Genomic DNA, 18963 nt, shown 5'->3' with positions numbered 1-18963 from the left:
AATAAATAAATATTTTATTCAAAAAAAATAGATGCACATCTTTACCAGATGTTTTTGAATCTTGAAATATGAACACTTTCAAGCATCTTTTATTATTTTAATTAAGCTTAAAATATAAAAATTGTAACTATCTATTTAAAAAAAACAGTTCAGCAGAAAAAGAAGTGAAGTAATATCGAGTGCTGCTAATTTTCTGTGTAACTATTTATATATTTATCTTTACTTTATTATAAACAAATTCCTCGAATTTAAAATTTTTAATACGTACGAAGCATAAAAACGACTCAATTAAATGTTTCTATCACCTCTGAAATGCTATTTCTTAGTTTTTAGCTTCTGATGATATGCTTAAATGACGATACAAAAATAATTTAAATGGCAACGTTTTCCTAAAGTCTTTTATTCAACTCTTAAGTAAGTAATTAATTTTATATTTTCCATCATTTATTATAATTTCTTTTTAACATTGCCGAATATTATCAATCTCCGATTTATTAAAATTTTGGATCATTTTTCACACTTCAATTTTATTTATTATTTCATACTGATTACAATATGTTTTACTTATTTTATAGCTATTTTCGAAGGTTTCGCACCACATTATGTAAAATAAACTTAGGCATGTGCAAATATAACAAATATCGTTAATTATCTTTATTGTTCAAGTTTAACATTGCTGTGTCGATGGTCAAAATATTTTCAAGATTGCATTTTTGTGCCTCTTCCACGTGTGTGCAAGTGAGGGTCACCTTTGAATTTTTAAATTGATTTCTTTTATAAATATTGTTTACTTTCTCGAAAATTTCAATATTACGGATGAAACTTCACTTTTTTGAGTTGTATTTATTTGTAATATTTACTGACTATGAATTCCGCTGTCGGTGTGTGTTATGTAACAGTTCAAAAGCATGGTAGACTTCATCAAGTTTCTAATTAATGTTTGATGTTTTTTTTTGGAAATCGTAGTTAATTCATAAATTTTATTAATCTTCTTTTGCTAAGCTTTCCGTCGATTCATAAAATTAATTTATTTAAACTTTATGTATTTATTTATTTACGCAAAAATAAGTCTGCCAGACAAATGTAAAATCAATTTTTATAAAATTATATTAAAATTGTTGTTTGGCTTATTTTGAACTATGAAACGAACATTAAAATTGTTATTCCAAATTATACTAGAACAATTGTTAACAAATCTATTTAGTGTATTGTTGGGGATAGTTCAAAGATGAGAAATGAATTTATAGGTTTTCAAAAAATAAAAATAAAAAACATTTTGTTTTATTTGAGCAAAAATAAGAATACGACAAAAAAAAAAAAAAAAAAGGTAAAAGAAGTTTCTGAACTGTTTATACAAAGATTAGGCATGCATTTTATTTAGGCTCAATATAGCACACAGATAGTATAGTTGGGATTTGGCTCAAAACATTTTTGTATTCATTCTTTTTTAAATGATTACCATTGCTTGCTACGTTTTCACCAGTGTGCTCAAGGTTTTTGAAATGGTTAAAAATCAATCTTCAGCTTGTCTCGTGCATTTATACATAACCAACAATGAAGGTTAACCGGTGATTTAGAGATAACTTCTGTTTACAAATTATGATATTTGGGGACATTCTCAATTATTTGAGATTTTTTTCTCTCATTATTCTGATCAAATCATGTTTTTACCAGGGTTGGCGGGATTGAACCCGATAGTTCTTTTTTTTTTTTTTTTGAAAAACCCATAATTTTTCCCACTTACTAACAATAAACATAAAAAAAATGTGTTTTAAACTTCAGTAGAATTATAAATGCATTGTATTACTTAGAGTCAAATTTAAATATACCGATGTACTTACTTTCTTAAGTCTCTAAACAGCATTGAAGAAAAAATATTTTGAAGATTTTAAATAAACTTATTTTGCTCTTTACTGTAACTGATCAATAATTGTAAAATATCTTGACTAAGTCATGTCAGGTCTGATTTTCTCAAGGTCTGTAGATTATATAGTGAAAACTACATTAGCCAATAAGCTTTCATGTGAATTATTTTCTGTAAACAGAGATGTGGCACAAATCTCGAATAAACAAGCGATATTTTTTTAAAAATAAACAGGATTCACAAACAGTTGGATGGAAAACAGAATTAGGATAGACAGCATTTCTATTATCTTAGAAAAATGTTTAATATATCTTACTCTAGATACAAATAGGTAACATAAAATTTAAAAAAAAAATCTTAATTAAGCTGGAATTCAGTAAAAGAAATTTAGACAATTGAGGTTCTAATGTAGTATTGCGTAACAAAAGGAAATACAATAAAGTTAAATGTGAAAAAAATGTTGTAATTAAAAAAGAACAATAGATTTTATTACTTGAGAAGTAACTTATCCTAAGCTGTTGATAATCATAGAAACTACAAAATCAAAAAATTCACCATCCTTGGATTTTATCATCTTTTGTACTCTTTCTTCAGAAAATGCGGAATTTTAACTAGTTCCGAGCTTTTTCCACCCTAAGAAAATTTATAAGCTTTGTCTATTTGTTTACTCTACCATATGCTACAAATGCCTCGCCTTTTTCCTTAGAAAGACAAAAAAAAAAAAAAAAAAATTCCTTTACAAAACCCAGCTTTAGTTTATTTTAAAAAAGCCCAAAAAATCCTGGGTCCATTGTTTTTATTTGTACTTTCTTCTATATCTAATATATAGAAGAAAGTATTGGATTCGTGCAAATTTTCGAATTTCGAATTTTGACGGATTCGAACGTTTCGAGGTGTGCTGAGTCTATTTCGACTATTTTTGGAAAATGTCTGTCTGTGTGTGTGTCACGTCTGTGTGTGACCAGTTTTTTGTGGCCGCTCTACAGCAAAAACTACCGCATGAAATCGAACGAGATTTGGTACACATATGTGCCCCTATGTGAACTTGTGCCCATTGGTTTTTGGCTCGAATTCCTCCAAGGGGGATGGAGCAATGGGACATTTTTTGAGTTACGCGTGATTGCGATTCCTCAGGAAATAACTGGCGGAATCAAACAAAATTTGGTCCATATGTTGCCAGTAACAGGAACAGGTGCTGATTCAATTTTGGTGTCAATAACTCAAATGGGGGTTGAGCTATGGAGCGTTTTCTGTCGTCAATTGTGACTGTTGTATCTCAAGAAATAATGAACGGAATGAAAGAAAAATTTATCGGCAAGTAGCCCTTAGTGGGTATAAAAGCTGATTTTATTTTGGTGTCGACAGCTAAAAAGGGGGTAGCGCAATCTCCCGTTCTTTTTTTCCATTGTGAGTGCACTATCTCAAAAAGTAATGCTACGTTCTGGTTGAAATTTGGAATATATGTGAATCCATACGTAAACAGGCTTTGGTTCAATTTTGACGCCAGTCGCTCCAAAGTGTTTTTTTTTTGCGAATAAAAATAGCTTTATTAATGCAACAATAAGAAAGATAAATCGTAATAGATTGTCGTCTGCATATTTCTCGTGATTTTAATTGTATGGAAGTGATCGGAAATATTATCTCAATGATTTAAAATTTTTAACTGTTGCCATTTTATGTTTGTAAACAAAAAAATATTTGTAATTAATTTAAGCAAGGCTTTTAAAATAACCTTCAATTTTCGCTCTTTGCTTTGCTTTTGCAATAATTCAGACATTGGATGTGGTCGTCAAGTTTTTGCATGTGTAATTTTGTTTTTGTTGGGAATATTGCTTCCTCGTCAAGCATGGGGAGGGATCAGAAAAAAAAAAGAAAAATATAGAAGAAAGTTTCGTGATGGCCACAACATACTAGTTTAATCCTGTGTTTTCGCCAACCCTGGTTTTTACACCAAAAGCTCGACTCGGTAGTAATGATGCAACTACACTTTCAGGTTGTCTAAGTAGGTTTTATTTTTTGGGTCCCCATTTTGTGAAAAAGAAATTACAAAAATAAATATAATACACAAAATATTTTTGTGAATTTTATTTATTTTCGTAAAAAAGTAACGATTGTGAATTTCCCTTTTTTCCTGGAAAAAATTTGTATCAGGTAATAATTTAGATGTACAGTAGAGAACCAATCATCCGGGAAGTTCGGGACCATCGCTATCCCAAATATCTGAATTTCCCGGTTTTCTGCATCGCTAAAAAACGCTATTGGCCGATTGTTTGTAAAACTTAAATTACTATAATGAATAAATATTCATATTAAAATAAGAAGAAAACAGTTCAGAAATGCTTATAAATATCGAAACATTAAAAACTAATGGTGAGAGAATAATTTAAACACCAAAAACCTTAAGTTATTCATAATACCTGAGACCCTCACTTTCTGTTTGGAAAATTTAAAAAAAATCCAGCACTTTTCGATGTTTTAAAACGAAAGAAAATGAAGGGAAGGACAAAAAATAAGTTTTCGAACCTAAATGTGCGATTTTTCTACTATGGTGTATAAAAGAATTCGCTTTCATTATCTTCTTTTTTTCTTTTAAAAATTTTCTGTAAAGTTTTTGTGTTTGCGATTACCAGACTTAGATAAAATGAAAAGCTTTCTGCGAACACAAATCCTAACGGGAAAATTTTTTGCAAATAACTATTTTGCCTTATTCACGCTTTTATACAAAAATATAAAAAAAGGGGGGGGGGGACTTTATTTTTTATTTATTTATTTATTTTAAAACAGCATATAGTTTATGCTTACTTTTCACTAACTGAAGAAAACTGCTTAAACTATTATTTTTTGCTCAATATCAATCACATGATCATTATTATTACTTTCATTTTACAGTGAAAAAGTTCATGTAGATCTGATAAAACATGAGCTATCTGCTTTTTACTTGAAAATTTTATGAAGATATTTGATTTTGTACACAAATCAACAAAACTACTTATTTGTTTGAAATTAAGTATTTCTGCAAAAATAAATATTGTATTTTCTGCATGTTATCTGTTAAAAAAGTTTTACATTAGCAGTGTTTGCGCTCAACTATCCGTAACATGGGTCCCAGGGACCCATTAATGAAATAGATTTGGGTCCTTTGGTGGAAAAAATGAGTCCCTTAAATTTTAAACAGAAAATCTTAGTGTGTAAATGAATAATATAAAAATATTTATACTTGGGGGGGGGGAGGCATGAAATAAAATAAATTGGTTATTTTTGCCCTAATTTTTTTGTGATTTTATCATTGTAAAATTATTTTCAAATAATACACTTGCAAGACTCAGTTATGTGAGAAACTATTTGGTCAGTTACAATGAGATTAACTCAAAATTTACTTTAAAAATGGGTTTTACCATAAAATATAAAACAAGTGCCTCTGATTGATCAAGCAAAAAGCACTCCCTTAACTTTTGTTTTCCTGGAAATTTTTCTTAGTGAAAAAAGCAAACAGACCCCCCCCCCCCCCTTCCCAATTATCATTGGCAATTACATAATAATAATAAATCGCAAGCGAATGAACCCAACGCAAAAATCGCGATCGCAAAAACGAAACATTTTCTCATATGAGTGTGAAAATTGCTCATTTGCAATCTTAAATCAATATATTTGACTTTATTTTGACTTGTTCAAAATATCTGTTTTGATTTTTGTTGTATTTTTAAAATCGTGCCATTTTGAAAATGGCGCGATCGATTAATACCCGACTTTTGCAAGTCCAAATAAAAATAACCCATCAGAAAGAGATGAATTATTAGAAAAAGAACAAGGTTAAAGTGCTTTTGTATAAAATTCAAGTATTCATAAGCAATTTAACAAGAAAAATGTAAAGTTCCGAACTCTTTGTTTTTAGCGCGATATGGAAAATGTTCGCCATTTTTTTCTCCCCTCTTTTTATTGGGGATGCAAAATGATGATTTTCAAAAGTAATTCTGGTTACATGAATGCCAAATTGCAATATTTTTACTGTACAATTGTCTTATATTAATCCTGAAGATTGCATTGAAAACCTCTCTCATTTTTAGTCTTCATTTCTGTTTTTAGGAATTTCCTCAAGATAAAAGTTGAGGGAAAGCTTATTCTTAGAATACAGTACAATGGGCTATTTGTGAACTTGCTCCCTGAGCTCTGCCCAGGAGGTCACTGTAAGCTCCAGTCTTATCACTAAAATTCCATTGACTGGTCCACAATTGGGGTGTGTTTGAATAGCTGATAAACAGATAGGGTCATTTTAGTCCCTTTCTGTTGATTCTCCTGGTCATTTTGAAGCTTAAAAGCATTTACTAAATAGATCTTTAGCATTTTCTCCCATTTTTTTCCTGGTTCTTATCTTTTGGGTTTTCTGGGTCCCTGGGACCCGATTTTTCGCGGAAGTTGCGTCCCTTTCCCGCGAATTTGCGTAAAAAACCCGCTATAGCGCGTAAACGCGAACCCTGCATTAGTGCTCCACCCCCCCTCTTTCTACGCCAACGCATTTGAACTCAATTTACAGCGGGAGTGATCGTTCCGTAGTCTGTAAAGTTGTTTATTTTATGTACTTGAATTTTCCCCTTACGCAATCCAAGTTGTGTAAAATAAAAAACTATACAGTCATAGTAGGAGCGGTCTCGACTTGATTTGCAACTGTTGACTCCTTTGTCTTTTAAGTAATTAGCGTACTATAATCGCAATTTCAAGAAGAAATAATTATTTTTTAGATTAATTTTGCATAAGATTTAGGAGAAGCAGAAATAAAATGTGGGGGTTTTTTTTAAAAAATTCATTTTTTTTAAAATTAACGTTAGTAGTGAAAAATAAATTTCTGCAGAGCCAAAAATTTTCTCCGAACGCCGTTCGCGCGTTCGTCTATATTATGCAAGACTGGCGATTACGGTAGTTATTTATAACTAATGCTTTTGCATTTCATTAATATCAACATAAATTTAATTTATGAGTTCTTGCAGCCTTATTAGTCTTGGGTTTAATAGATTTCTAGAATTCACGATCAACTATCCCGAAAATTCGCGAATCTGGTTTTCGCCATTTCCCGCACTTTTGCAACGTCACTTACGCTAAACGCCTTTAACTATAGGCCATTCAATAAAATAATGCTGGGGGATTCAATAAAATAATGGGTCTAACTGAACTGTTTTCGGCACTGAAGTGTTTGAAACCACGAAAATCTCCAGGTGAAGATAACATTTTTGCAGAATTTCTCCTGCACTTGGGACCTTGTGCCAGTGAAACCATCTTAAGGCTATTCAATTTAATCTGACACTCGGGAAATTTTCCCTCTCAATGGTGTAAATCCACTCTCATCCCGATACATAAAAAAGACTTAAATCCAAGTATAGTGACAAACTACAGACCTATTTCCCTGACAAGCATTCTCTGCAAGACCATGGAGAGAATTATCCTGTGTAGACTGAACCGGTATTTGGAAACCAACGGGATCTTGGAAGAAGAACAGGCTGGCTTCAGGAAGTTTAGGTCAACCAACCAGCAAGTCTCATTGCTTAGTCAGAAAATAAAAGATGCTTTGGATAAAAGACAGATTCTCTCTGCGGTCTTCATTGACCTAAAGTCTGCTTATGACCTTGTTTGGAGAGAGAACCTCCTTGCGAAATTGTCTGACATCGGAATACGTTCCAATATGCTCAGATGGTTCGACTGTTTTATGAAAACTCGATTATGTAGAGCACGAAACAACTATTCCTTGTCGAGATACAGAGCTCATAAGACCGGCTTACCGCAGGATGCAGTCTCCAGCTGTATACTTTTTAACATATACATCAATGATTTAATCAGTGAATTGAAAAAGATTGACGGATTGCAATGCCTGCTTTATGCTGATGACCTTGTCATTTGGTCTACAGCCCCTAAGAACAAAGCCAAAGTCACCATAGAAGGGATTTTAGGAAAGGCTTTGTTAGTTCTTGAAAGATTTACAGATTCGAATAATATGAAGGTAAATCTTGATAAGACTTTTGTTGAGTCTTTTTCATTAACTTATCAACCTTTTTACCCTCAAATTTTCTACAAAGGGTGTCAGATACGACTGACTGAAAACTTTAAATACCTGGTCGTCAGTTTTGATAGAAAACTTACATGGGGGTCCCATGTGGAGGACATCACCCAACGTGCCATAAAAAGACTTAAATCTCCTAAAAATATTAGCGGGTTCTAAATGGGGTTGTTCAAGAGACATGCTAAATTTTACATACAAAACTTATATTCTACCCATGCTTACTTACTGCTGTGAGCCGCTGATCACAGGATCAGAGCAAGTCCTTCAACAGTGTGAGACTTTTCAAAATCAGGCTCTACAACTGATTACCGGAGCAGTGAAGACAACACCCATTGACTGCATGTGCCTCAGCACTGATAATAGACCTCTAAAGATGATCTTTGAAGAAAGAGCTGTTCTCCTATGGGAAAGAATACTTAGAATTCCTGGGTGTCTTTCCCTGTGAAACCAGGACTCTCTGGTCGGCAGTAGAAACTTAAAATCACAAAAAGGTTTTCTCCAGGGAGTAGCTGATATTTCTTCTAAACTAGATTTAAAATATGAGACTGAACAATTTCCTCCCTCCATAAACCCCATTTCTGAAAAAGGTTTCTCCATTCGCCTTAATTTGATTAAGAATGTGTTCAAAGCGGAGACAAATGACGTAGTGTTAAGAGCTCTTGCTCTCGAAACAATAGAATCCTGTTACCCCAGAGAGAAATGGTTGGGAATATATACTGACGGCTCTAAAGTGAATGGATGTGGTGCTGATGTTTACTGTGAACTTTTTTCCTTTTACACCCCCACTGGCAACCATAGATCAGCTTTCGATGGCGAGATTGTTGCCATTTGCCAGGTACTGTCACAGCTCCAGCCACATTTAGACTCTTTTTCAAAAGCAGTTGTATTAACGGACTCAAAGGCTGCACTCCAAGCTATCGATACACCTAGCCACTCCCGAACTTTAATAGGGGTCTGTCCAGGATTTTTCACAGGGTCCGTTTTTTGTGAAAAATAAAATAATTTTGTGAAAAATCAATTATTTTTGTGAAAAATCAAATAATTTAAAAAAAAAAAAAAATCTTGTAAAAACGAAAGTTTAGACTCTTGAGATGGTGGAAACTGCATCATTGATACTTAAAGTTGAGTGTTTTCTCTCTTTTCTGTTGAGAATATCATTCTTGAGTGTTTTTCTAGTATTTGAAGAGAGGGGGGGAGGCATCGCTCCCTGGGAGATGGGCACCCCTCAAGTATCAATATTTATCTACCATTCTACATCATGTTAATTATACTAGAAATGTTTTTTGTATAGTATTTAAAATAACTGTAAGAAAAAAAATTAGGCAGGGGTTCAGCATTTAACTTTTTAACCCAAGACACTGTTTGAGAACAGAGTTTCGTTCAAACCTTATAAACTCCGTGATTTTCACAAAAATAAAATAATATTTTATTTGTTTACCTCTTAACTAAGCGTACTAAACATCGAAAATTCGAAAAATCAGATTTCCACATCGGATGCAAAGAGATTGCAATCCTCAAAGTGAAGGAATCAAAAGTATAAAAACGGCTTGTAAAATAAATATTTTTGATAAAATTACTTTTGAATTGCATTTTAGAGTCCTATCAGGGGCGGCATTTCAACATTTCATTTGGGGGGTCGAGTTTTTTAAACATGAATTTTCTCAGTGTGGAATAAAATGCGAGTAGAATTTTTTTTTAAAGTAAGGTCATTAAAGAAATTCAAATTTTAATATGCACACTTTAATTTTATTTTATAGTCAGCTATAACAGAAAAGATCTTTATACTACCGTTTCTAAAATAAATTTTTAATGCACGATTTTTGGAATCCAGAAGAAGAGGAAATCTTGGTACTATATTCCGTCAATATCCAGCGGCATGCTCTTGGCAGTATAGCTGAAGATGAAAGTCTCGTTTGTCCCATCATGCACCAAAAAAAAAAAAAAATCTCTAACCTTCTGAGACACGAAAACGATCTTTCACAGTTAGCTAAGCTGATAGGAATCGGTGAAAAAATAATTGAAGCTACAAAGTTATGTTAGAAAACGCATCCTTAAAATTTTTCTCTTAAAAAAAAAAAAAAAAAAAAAAAAAAAACCATGCAAGTTTAAAATTTGTGCTCTAGTCTTCATTTTTCATCATTGAAGTACACTGGCTCTTCGCAAAACAATTCTTTTTGCTTCGTTCAACAACTACTTGTAACCGAAATATTTTATTTATCTTGTTCAATAACCTGCACATATAATATTGAACTTAGATTTATCACTAAATCTTGTGTTAATTTCATTAGAAACTGAATTAATCTATTATTTGATACAAAATATTGAGTCAATCATTTGACTTTGCATCATGATGTGGATTTTTGTCACTTTTTTATTTATTTATTTTTTAATATGTCCAATAAATCCAAATTAACATGAAGCTCTTAATAGGAGCTCGATCAAGAGTTCTAGCTTTAACTTTTGAAGACCATTTTGTACCTCATCCAGCAAAAGTATCTGTTGATGCATGAATTTTTTTCAAAAATAGAGTGTCTTTTGTAAGAAGTTTCCATGAAAGTACACGATGTATTGAACTGCTCAAATATGCCTCTTAACAGGAGGAATCAATGTTCACTCACTAACTGAACGTATATCTTACTACTATTATATATGCGAAAGTTTGTCTGTATGGATGTATGGATGTTTGTTACTCTTTCACGCAAAAACTACTGAATGGATTTTGATGAAACTTTACAATACTATAGCTTATGCATCAGAATAACACATAGGGTAGTTTTCGTCCCATTATGGAGGCAAAACCCCCATAGGGGGGCAATAAAACACAATTTTCGTATAAATTCTTTAATATAGGGATGAAAAAATACTTGCACATATTAACATTATATGTCCATCGAAAGCTCTTATTTTTCTGCTGAAGATGGCACCTGTTCAAAATTTCTAAGTAGAATAAAAAACGAGTTATGAGCTTTTTAGTTCCATGTTCGAAGGCTTTCCTTAACTCTATACAATATTTAGTGTATCATCTCAACTCCCTGTCGATAACGACTATTGTTGTATTGTTGACTATCTTTGCTTTTCGTGACTGTTCAAGGCTTTTCTCAAGTCAAATCTTGAAGTAAGATTTTTGCACAAGGTTGGCAAATAATACATGGATTTGGCTCATTTTTTTCCATTTTAATGCAACTTTGAGGCAATTAATGGTTTTTTTTTTTATTATTTGTATTGACTGAGTATTTAATCTATCAGCTGGAATCTAGCCAAACTTTTTTTGTGGAATCATTTCAATAGCTAAGGCATTTGGCATTTTTTTCAACTGTCTCTGTTTTTGAAGCTAAAGACTATGCAATACTGTTTCTCGGTTTTCACCATGTAACCAAATATCGCCATTTCTTTAATATTTCTTTCTTTAAATTTGTTAACACGTAAAATAATTCGCCAACTAATTCGCAAATTCATAAACAGCGCAAAAACTTCCATTACTTTGTCTTTGCACACAATTTCAAACAATTGCCAAATTTTTGCTGTTTATTGGAAACATTTCGGGTAGCATCATTGTTGACCCTATTTTGGGACGATTTCTACGGTAAGAAATTACAGATTATACAATAGTTTAGATTGCCGGTGTAGCGCGGGATATTATGTATTTGATGGAGATCGGGATTATAAGGGAACTGTTTCACTTTATTTAAGAATAGTTGACCTCACTCGAATTGGATTTTTGGGAATTACCCAAACTGACTTCTTTACAACTCCTGAACGTTTTCGTGATTTATTTTTTGTGATTTTTGGGTTTCTTCTCAGTTTTGGCAACATTTTATTTACTCCCTTTCCCCCTAATTTTCAGTTTTAATCAAAACTTTTGATACATTTAAGGGGGCAGGCAATTTGAAATGTCGGCGAAACTGGAGACAAACAATGTTTTGGTAACTATTTGACCTCTGCCTGTAATGACCATTAACTTGAATCAATTGAAAAAAAAACTACATCAACGTGAGCGAAGCCGCGGGCAAAAGCTAGTTTAAAATATGAGCGCAACAATGAACTCAAAATACCAAGAAACTTCTCGTAAAAATCGGGCCAGTCACACTGCACTGCCCTTTCACATTAGAAGCAGAAGCATCATCTTAACACTGCACTTACAAGTATGAGGCATTTAAACCATATGAGGAAATTTCTTCTTTAGTTAAAACAAACTTATTCTCCATCTATTTTCTTATTATGAAAGTTCTGAAAATGATTAATGAATTTCAAAGTTTTTATCCAAATAGCAAAAAACACTTGCTCGTGGCTGGACAGGTCTCGAGTTTCATCAACTTTTACTAAAGATCATCTGCAGATTTTTTTTTTTAACTTCCTATTGTATATGATCACTGATTTGCGCGTTAGGTAAATTGAATTTCCTAATTTCTTAATATCCTGCGCAAAATATTTGGGGGTGCAACCGCCCCCTCTTGCTCCCCCTATTTGCCGCCCCTGAGTCCTATGATAAACATATCATTAATATCTGGACACAGTTGAAGCAAAAATAAATAAATAAATAAAATAAAAAATAAACCATCGATTCAGCATTTTAATTATTGACTCATAAAAGAAAATGGAATTCCCCTTTAAAAACTTGAAGTAAGCTTTGTTACAAAAATAAAGAGACTTTTCATTTATTTGCATCCTAATAAAGCGAAGTTAGCTTGAAAAAAAGAATAAAATATGGTTCTCATATTGGATGTAAAAAGATTGCGTTTTTCAAAATGTAGACATCTATAGAAAAAAATAACGGTAAATAAAAGTTTATTTAAAGTTAATTATCCTTTTTAGTATCGAAAAACCAAACCCATATAACTTTCTCCCAAAATAACAGTTTAACATCGCACCACCAGACACGGATTTTGTAACCCTATCTGAAGCGATCACATCCGCCCCACCCATACTATCCTTTGCAGTTATAAATTTATTTCGCTGTATATTATTGATGATTAAATCATGAGTGGGGCGAAAAGTGCTTGCTACGTCTATTCAGAGAATGTTGACGCTTTTCCAAAGAAGTTTACAACAACAACACTGCTGCATAAAACAAACAAGCAAAATTATCAACCTAACTGACTTTCAGCTATTAATTTCTTTCAAAGAAACCAACAACAGACATTATATTTATTTGGTGGTAGTAATTATTTATGGCTTGCAGGAGCATCACAAGAGTGCCGTTTTTTTTTTCCTTTTGCAAAATTAGCTGATTTTGTATAAGTTGATTTCTCTAATTTAACTTTAAATATGCTGTATTATTTTAATTTGCGATTTGCTTTTTCAATAAACAATTAGTGAAAGATCCATTTTTGTTTACCAGAATTTTGTGAAGGGTCCGTTTTTGTTGATCGGATTTTTGTGAAAGGTCCGTTTTGGTTGATTGGATTTTTGTGAAGGGTCCGTTAACGGACCCAAATTTGCTCTGGCCAGACCCCTGTTTAATCACCGATAATTGTTTGAAGCTCCTTAACCGGCTTGCCAGAAATAATAAGACAGTTGTCAGAGGTCTGTCCAGAATTTTTCACAAGGTCCGTTTTTTGTGAAAAATCAAATAATTTTGTGAAAAATGAATTAATTTTGTGAAAAATCAAATAAATTCGCAAAAAAAAAAGCACAGAATTTTGTTTGAAACTTAAAAATTCCGTGATTTTAACAAAAATAAAAAGATTTTACTTGTTTACCTCTTGACAAAGCGTAATAAACATCAAAAATTCGAAAAATCGGATTCCCATAGCGGATGCAAAGAGATCGCAATTCTCAAAGTCAAGTCATCAAAAGTATAAAAACGGAGTGTAGAAGAAATATTTTCGATAAAATTATGTTAAAATTGCATTTTAGAGTCCTATGATAAACATATCATTAATATCTGTGGACACAGTTGAAGCAAAAAAAAAAAGATCGATTCAGCATTTTAATTTTTGACACATAAAGGAAAAATTTTGCTTTAAGAACTTAAAATGAGCGTTCTAACAAAAATAAAAAGACTTTTCATTTATTTGCATTCTAATAAAGCGAAGTTAGCTTGAAAAAAGAACAAAATTATATGATTCTCATATTTGATGTTAAAAGATTGCATTTTTCGAAATGTAGACATCTAAAGGAAAAAAAAACGGCCAGTAAAAGAGTTTATTTAAAGTTAATCATCCTTGTTAGCATCGAAAAATCAAACCCATATAATTTTCTCCCAAAATAATAGTTAAACACCGTAAAAATGCAAGTATTGGAAAGCTGGTAAAATGATGAGAATATTTTCTAATCAAGTCATTATAAAGGTTTAACGCCAGACGCTAAGTGGCGATAATTTTAAAGTTGGTAATCTTATTATCTGAAACGATCATATTTTTTCCCCACCCTTAATATCCCTTTACAGTTCTAATAAGTTTGTTTCGCTGATATATATCATTATTATTTTTTATTAAATGAGCCCCCCCCCCCCCCCACTGGAGAAAAGTGCTTACCAATGCCTTTTCAGAAAAGTTTGCAATAACAACACTGCTAATTAGCTGTGATAAAACCAACAAACAAAATTATTTAAAACCAAACTTATTTTCAGCTGTTAATTTCTTTTCAAGAAACGTGCAACAAACATTATATTTATTTGGCAGTAGCACTTATGTATCGTTGCAGGAGCGTCACAAGAGTGCCGATTTTTTTTTCTTTGCAAAATTAACAGATTTTGTATAAACTGATCCCTCTAATTTTACTGTAAAAAAGGTTCCAAAGATTGTCAGTTTTATACACGGCAGTATGCCAGTATGCGCTATTTTGCTTCCAGATTTGCTCTTTCAATAAACAATTTGTAAAAGATCCGTTCTTGTTTATCAGAATTTTGTGAAGAGTCCGTTTTGATGATCAGGATTTTGTGAAAGGTCCGTTTTGGTTGGTCGGATTTTTGTGAAGGGTCCATTTATGGACCCAAATATCCTCTGGAAAGACCCCTGGTTGTTCTTCAGTGGATTCCGGCCCGATGTGGAATTTAAGGTAATGAGATGGCTGATTTTTTGGCCAAAAAGGGAGCATCGGTTCTTCAGAGAACCAATCCTAAGTTTCCATTAAGTAATATCAAAAGCTTAATAAAGAAAATCTTTAAAGACACTTTTCACGAAGAACTCAAAAATAGCAACAGCAATAAACCATGGTTTGAGCTGATTCTGAATGTCCCTAATTGGCCTGGGATGAAATCTGTCGCCATGTTTCGTTTATTATCTGGCCATGATTGCCTACCAAAACATCTGTCGTATCAACGTGGTTCCTGACCCTTTCTGCACTTTGTGATCTCCACGAAGTAATGGACATGACTCATTTGTCCAGATGTCCTGCGCTCCCTCGGACATCCATCTGGGAACGCTATTGGATTGCTCGTTTTCATTTATAGTTTTGTTGTTATCCTTTTGATATTCAACTGTCTTTAAATGTGCCATTGGAAATTAAAAAAAAATAATAATAATGCATTAGAATGCGACAATATTCATTTCCTTAGCTTTCAGTTAAAATAAAAGACAAAAATTTCAGACATACGAATGTACTTTATTATCAAGAAAATATTTTGGAAATTTTGCTCCGCATATAGGCTAATCATTTGACAAACATACAAAAATAAAGAGACTTTTCATTTATTTGCATCCTAATAAAGCGAAGTTAGCTTAAATAAAGAATAAAATATGATTCTCATATTGGATGTAAAAAGATTGCATCTTTCAAAATGTAGGCATCTAAAGAAACTACACCTCTATCATTTTCAGTTCTAAGTTCATTTCATTGTGTATTATTGTTTATTAAATCATGATGAGCGGGCGTTTCGCTTTTCAGATGCTCTTTCTGAGAAGTTTATAACAACACCGCTGCATAAAACAAACAAGCAAAATTATAAACCAAACTGACTTTCAGCTGTTAATTTCTTTCAAAGAAACAAACAACAAGCATTATATTCATTTGGCAGTAGTAGTTATTTATCGCTTACAAGAGTGCGGAATTTTTTGCAAAATCGGCAGATTACAGATACCTCTTATTCAACTTTTAAAAAGGTTCAAAAAATGATTGTTTTTATGCATGGAAATATACCTTATTTTGATTTGAGATTTTCTCTTTCAATAAACAATTTGTGAAAGGTCCGTTTTTGTTTATCAGAATTTTGTGAAGGGTCCGTTTTGGTTGATTGGGATTTTGTGAAAGGTCTGTTTTGTTGATCAGATTTTTGTGAAGGGTCCGTTAACGGACTCGAATTTCTTCTGGCTATACCCCTGCATTTGTAACGTCTTCAGTAAAATGTAACCTGTTCAAATTTTCAAAATAAAATGAATGCAGTTATACTTGATAAAAAAAATTCTTAACTTTTCCTCTTTTGCAGATTTTCCAAGATGTCAAATATTGCTGCTCGAAATGTTCTGATTTGTATTGTTCCTGCTGTCATTGTTCTCTTTTCTGTGTACTGGTTTCGTAAAAAGAAAAAACTGAAGCAAGACTCTTTTCATGTCTTGGATCCTCAAGAAGAGCAAGATATTATTTTAGATTCACAAAGCAGTATCTTAGACTCTTCAGCTGAATGCAGCTCAGATTTTGCTAATACACTTTCAGATGCTAGTACTATTACATCTCCTGAAAACTCCATCAGAACTCCTTGTAATTCTTTACCTGAAACTAAACTCAAAGATGCCTTCATTAAAAGTCCTAGCATCTCATCAAATAATGTTCATCATTTTAATCATATATATGACTCATTTGCATTTTCTGATGATTTGAACAGTTCAGCAGGAAAGAAAAAAGATGCAGCAAAGCAACCTAATTTTTTTGATGAAACCCATAAGCATGAAAATAATGCTGATACCATTTCACCAAATATTACTGCCAATTCACAAGTAAAAGTTGATTTAATTGAGACATCACAGACAACAGAAGATCAAAACCTTTTAAAAAATAGTTTTGATCATTTGACATTTAAAGGAAATGATCCTGTTAAAAATCAGGTAACTGTTTGCTGCAATGATGCTGATGGAAAGAAGCAGTGTGTTGATCAAAGTAATCATAGTAGTGTTCTTGAATCTTGCACAGAAAAGAATGAGAATAAGGATCATCACACTGATACTGTCATTGTAGATTCAAATGGCTTTTTATCAGATTCACAAGAATCTAGCCCAGTTGCGCGATTTTTGGCAGAGGTGGAAAGTAATTCTAGTGTTTTTGATGATAACAGTTTTAGTGGCTTTAGTGACGATTCTGAAAATAACATTTTAAAAGCCAAAGATAGTCCTTCAAGTGTTCTTGATGAGAATAGCATTGTAAGTAGCACATATGGTGACCTTGAGAAAATAGATTTTAATGAAGATCTCTCACTGTTGAAAAATCGATTAGATGATTTGCTTGCTGTAAACAATGTTTCAGAAAGTGATTCAAATGTAAAAGATGTTATCGAATTTATTTCAAAAGAAACTGAAGAGCCTTCTGATTCATCCCAAAGTGTCTCGAGTCAAAATATTAGTTCGAATTCATCCTTAAGTGTATCAGCTTTAGATAATAGTGGTTTCCCTTCTAATATTTTGCAGGATTGTGTTACAGAAAAAAGTGATTTGTTACAAACGGAAAGGAATGAACCTTCACAATGTTCAATTGATAATGTACCTGTTGCAGGTACGGTTCAAATTGACCAAAGCAATCCTGTATCTGTGCAACTTTGTGAAAATGAATTACTTATTAATTCTGACAGTCTTAATCAGCAAAATGTTTCTGATCTATCTTTGCAGCTTAATGAAAGTGATAAATCGTGTGTTAGTAACTTTGATAATAATAGTAACCAAAGTGAAAAAGCTGGGCTAATTCAGTCCAAAGAAAATTTTATTTCATGTGATAATATATCCAGTGACAATTCCCCATCCATTTCAAACCTAAATTCAGAAAATGTAGTGACATCTGTTGTTACTGAAACTAGTGTAGATAATTGTACTTATAGTCCTAAAACTGATAATTCTTGTACAAAGCGAGATAGTTCTTGCACCATAAATAATTCCCTATGTACAGAAGAGCCACAAATACTTTCAATGAACATTGAAAAGCACATGAAATCAAATTTTGTGTCTTGTAATGTGCAATCAGAAGTTCCTTTTTCAAGTTCAAATTTCAAAGCTCAAGATAGTCATGAGGTGAGTGATTTATTATTAAAATCCTTCTGCAAAATTCTGATGTATAGTTGCAAATACTAAGTAGTTATAAAAATTAAATTAGTAATGGCAGGGATGAGATTCTTCCTGCTTTTTCTGTTGGCTTTTAAAACCTTTTTTTTTTTTTTTCAGGCCTTATTTTTCTCAAAAAGTGGGAAAAAAAAAAGATTATTTTCAGTTCCCGATTTCTTATTCTTTCTATTTTCTCCTTTGAATCTTCATCCTCCGTGATATCTGCCAAAAACGTACGTTTTGGAATCATGCCAACGATGTCAAACTCGTGCTTTGCCGAAATTTGCAAGCCTTGTTTGAGATTTCAATCTTTTTGCATCCTGCAAGTGTTTCAATTATTTTTAATGTTGGGTGTTTTTTTACTATATACTACCTTATATCTGCTTATTTTATTCATCATTTCAATAATATTTTTATTTCTTTAATTTATTTTTGAAAAAATGCAAAATTAATCAAAAATGGCATAGCACCCACAGTCTCGAATTTTATTGAAACTTGGCATAGTTACTTTTTTTTGTGTATTTAAGAAAGTGTAAAATATATTTATGGTGAATCTCAAACCGTTAAGGCTTTTCAGCCTGTTAAAAGTTTTGAGATTTCATGATTAAATGAGGTGGCTGCAAGTTGTTCTTTTGATTCTGAAATCGTATTAGGAAGTTTTTAAAGACAAATTTTAGGTTCCAATGCAAGGAAAAAGATAACCAATCGTTTATATACATATGTATTTATTTATTTTCAATTCTTACTGTAAAAAGTATGTTCTACCACATAAAGAAATTTTCAATTTTTCTCTTTTGTAAATTTTTACTTTATAAATAGACTTATAATTTTCATATTTATGTTCTCACTTGTTTAACACTATAAACTCAAAT

At 32.2% G+C, this 18963-nt stretch overlaps 1 protein-coding gene across 1 annotated transcript in view; it reads left to right on the top strand.

The window, feature by feature from the left end:
• The first annotated feature begins 154 nt into the window (after positions 1–154).
• The window catches only part of LOC129223742 (A-kinase anchor protein 1, mitochondrial-like), an 82716-nt gene continuing 63907 nt past the window's right edge, over positions 155–18963 (top strand). Inside the window, exons 1-2 of the mRNA XM_054858100.1 lie at positions 155–414; positions 16276–18061. Coding sequence (XP_054714075.1) covers positions 16286–18061 — 1776 coding nt within the window. The 5' untranslated portion in view covers positions 155–414; positions 16276–16285. The remainder of the gene's footprint in view (positions 415–16275; positions 18062–18963) is intronic.

This window comes from Uloborus diversus, chromosome 6 (genome assembly GCF_026930045.1).
Source record: "Uloborus diversus isolate 005 chromosome 6, Udiv.v.3.1, whole genome shotgun sequence".
NCBI lineage: Eukaryota > Metazoa > Arthropoda > Arachnida > Araneae > Uloboridae > Uloborus > Uloborus diversus.
The sequence above is the reverse complement of the archived record's forward strand: the minus strand, read 5'-3'. Positions and strand labels throughout refer to the sequence as shown.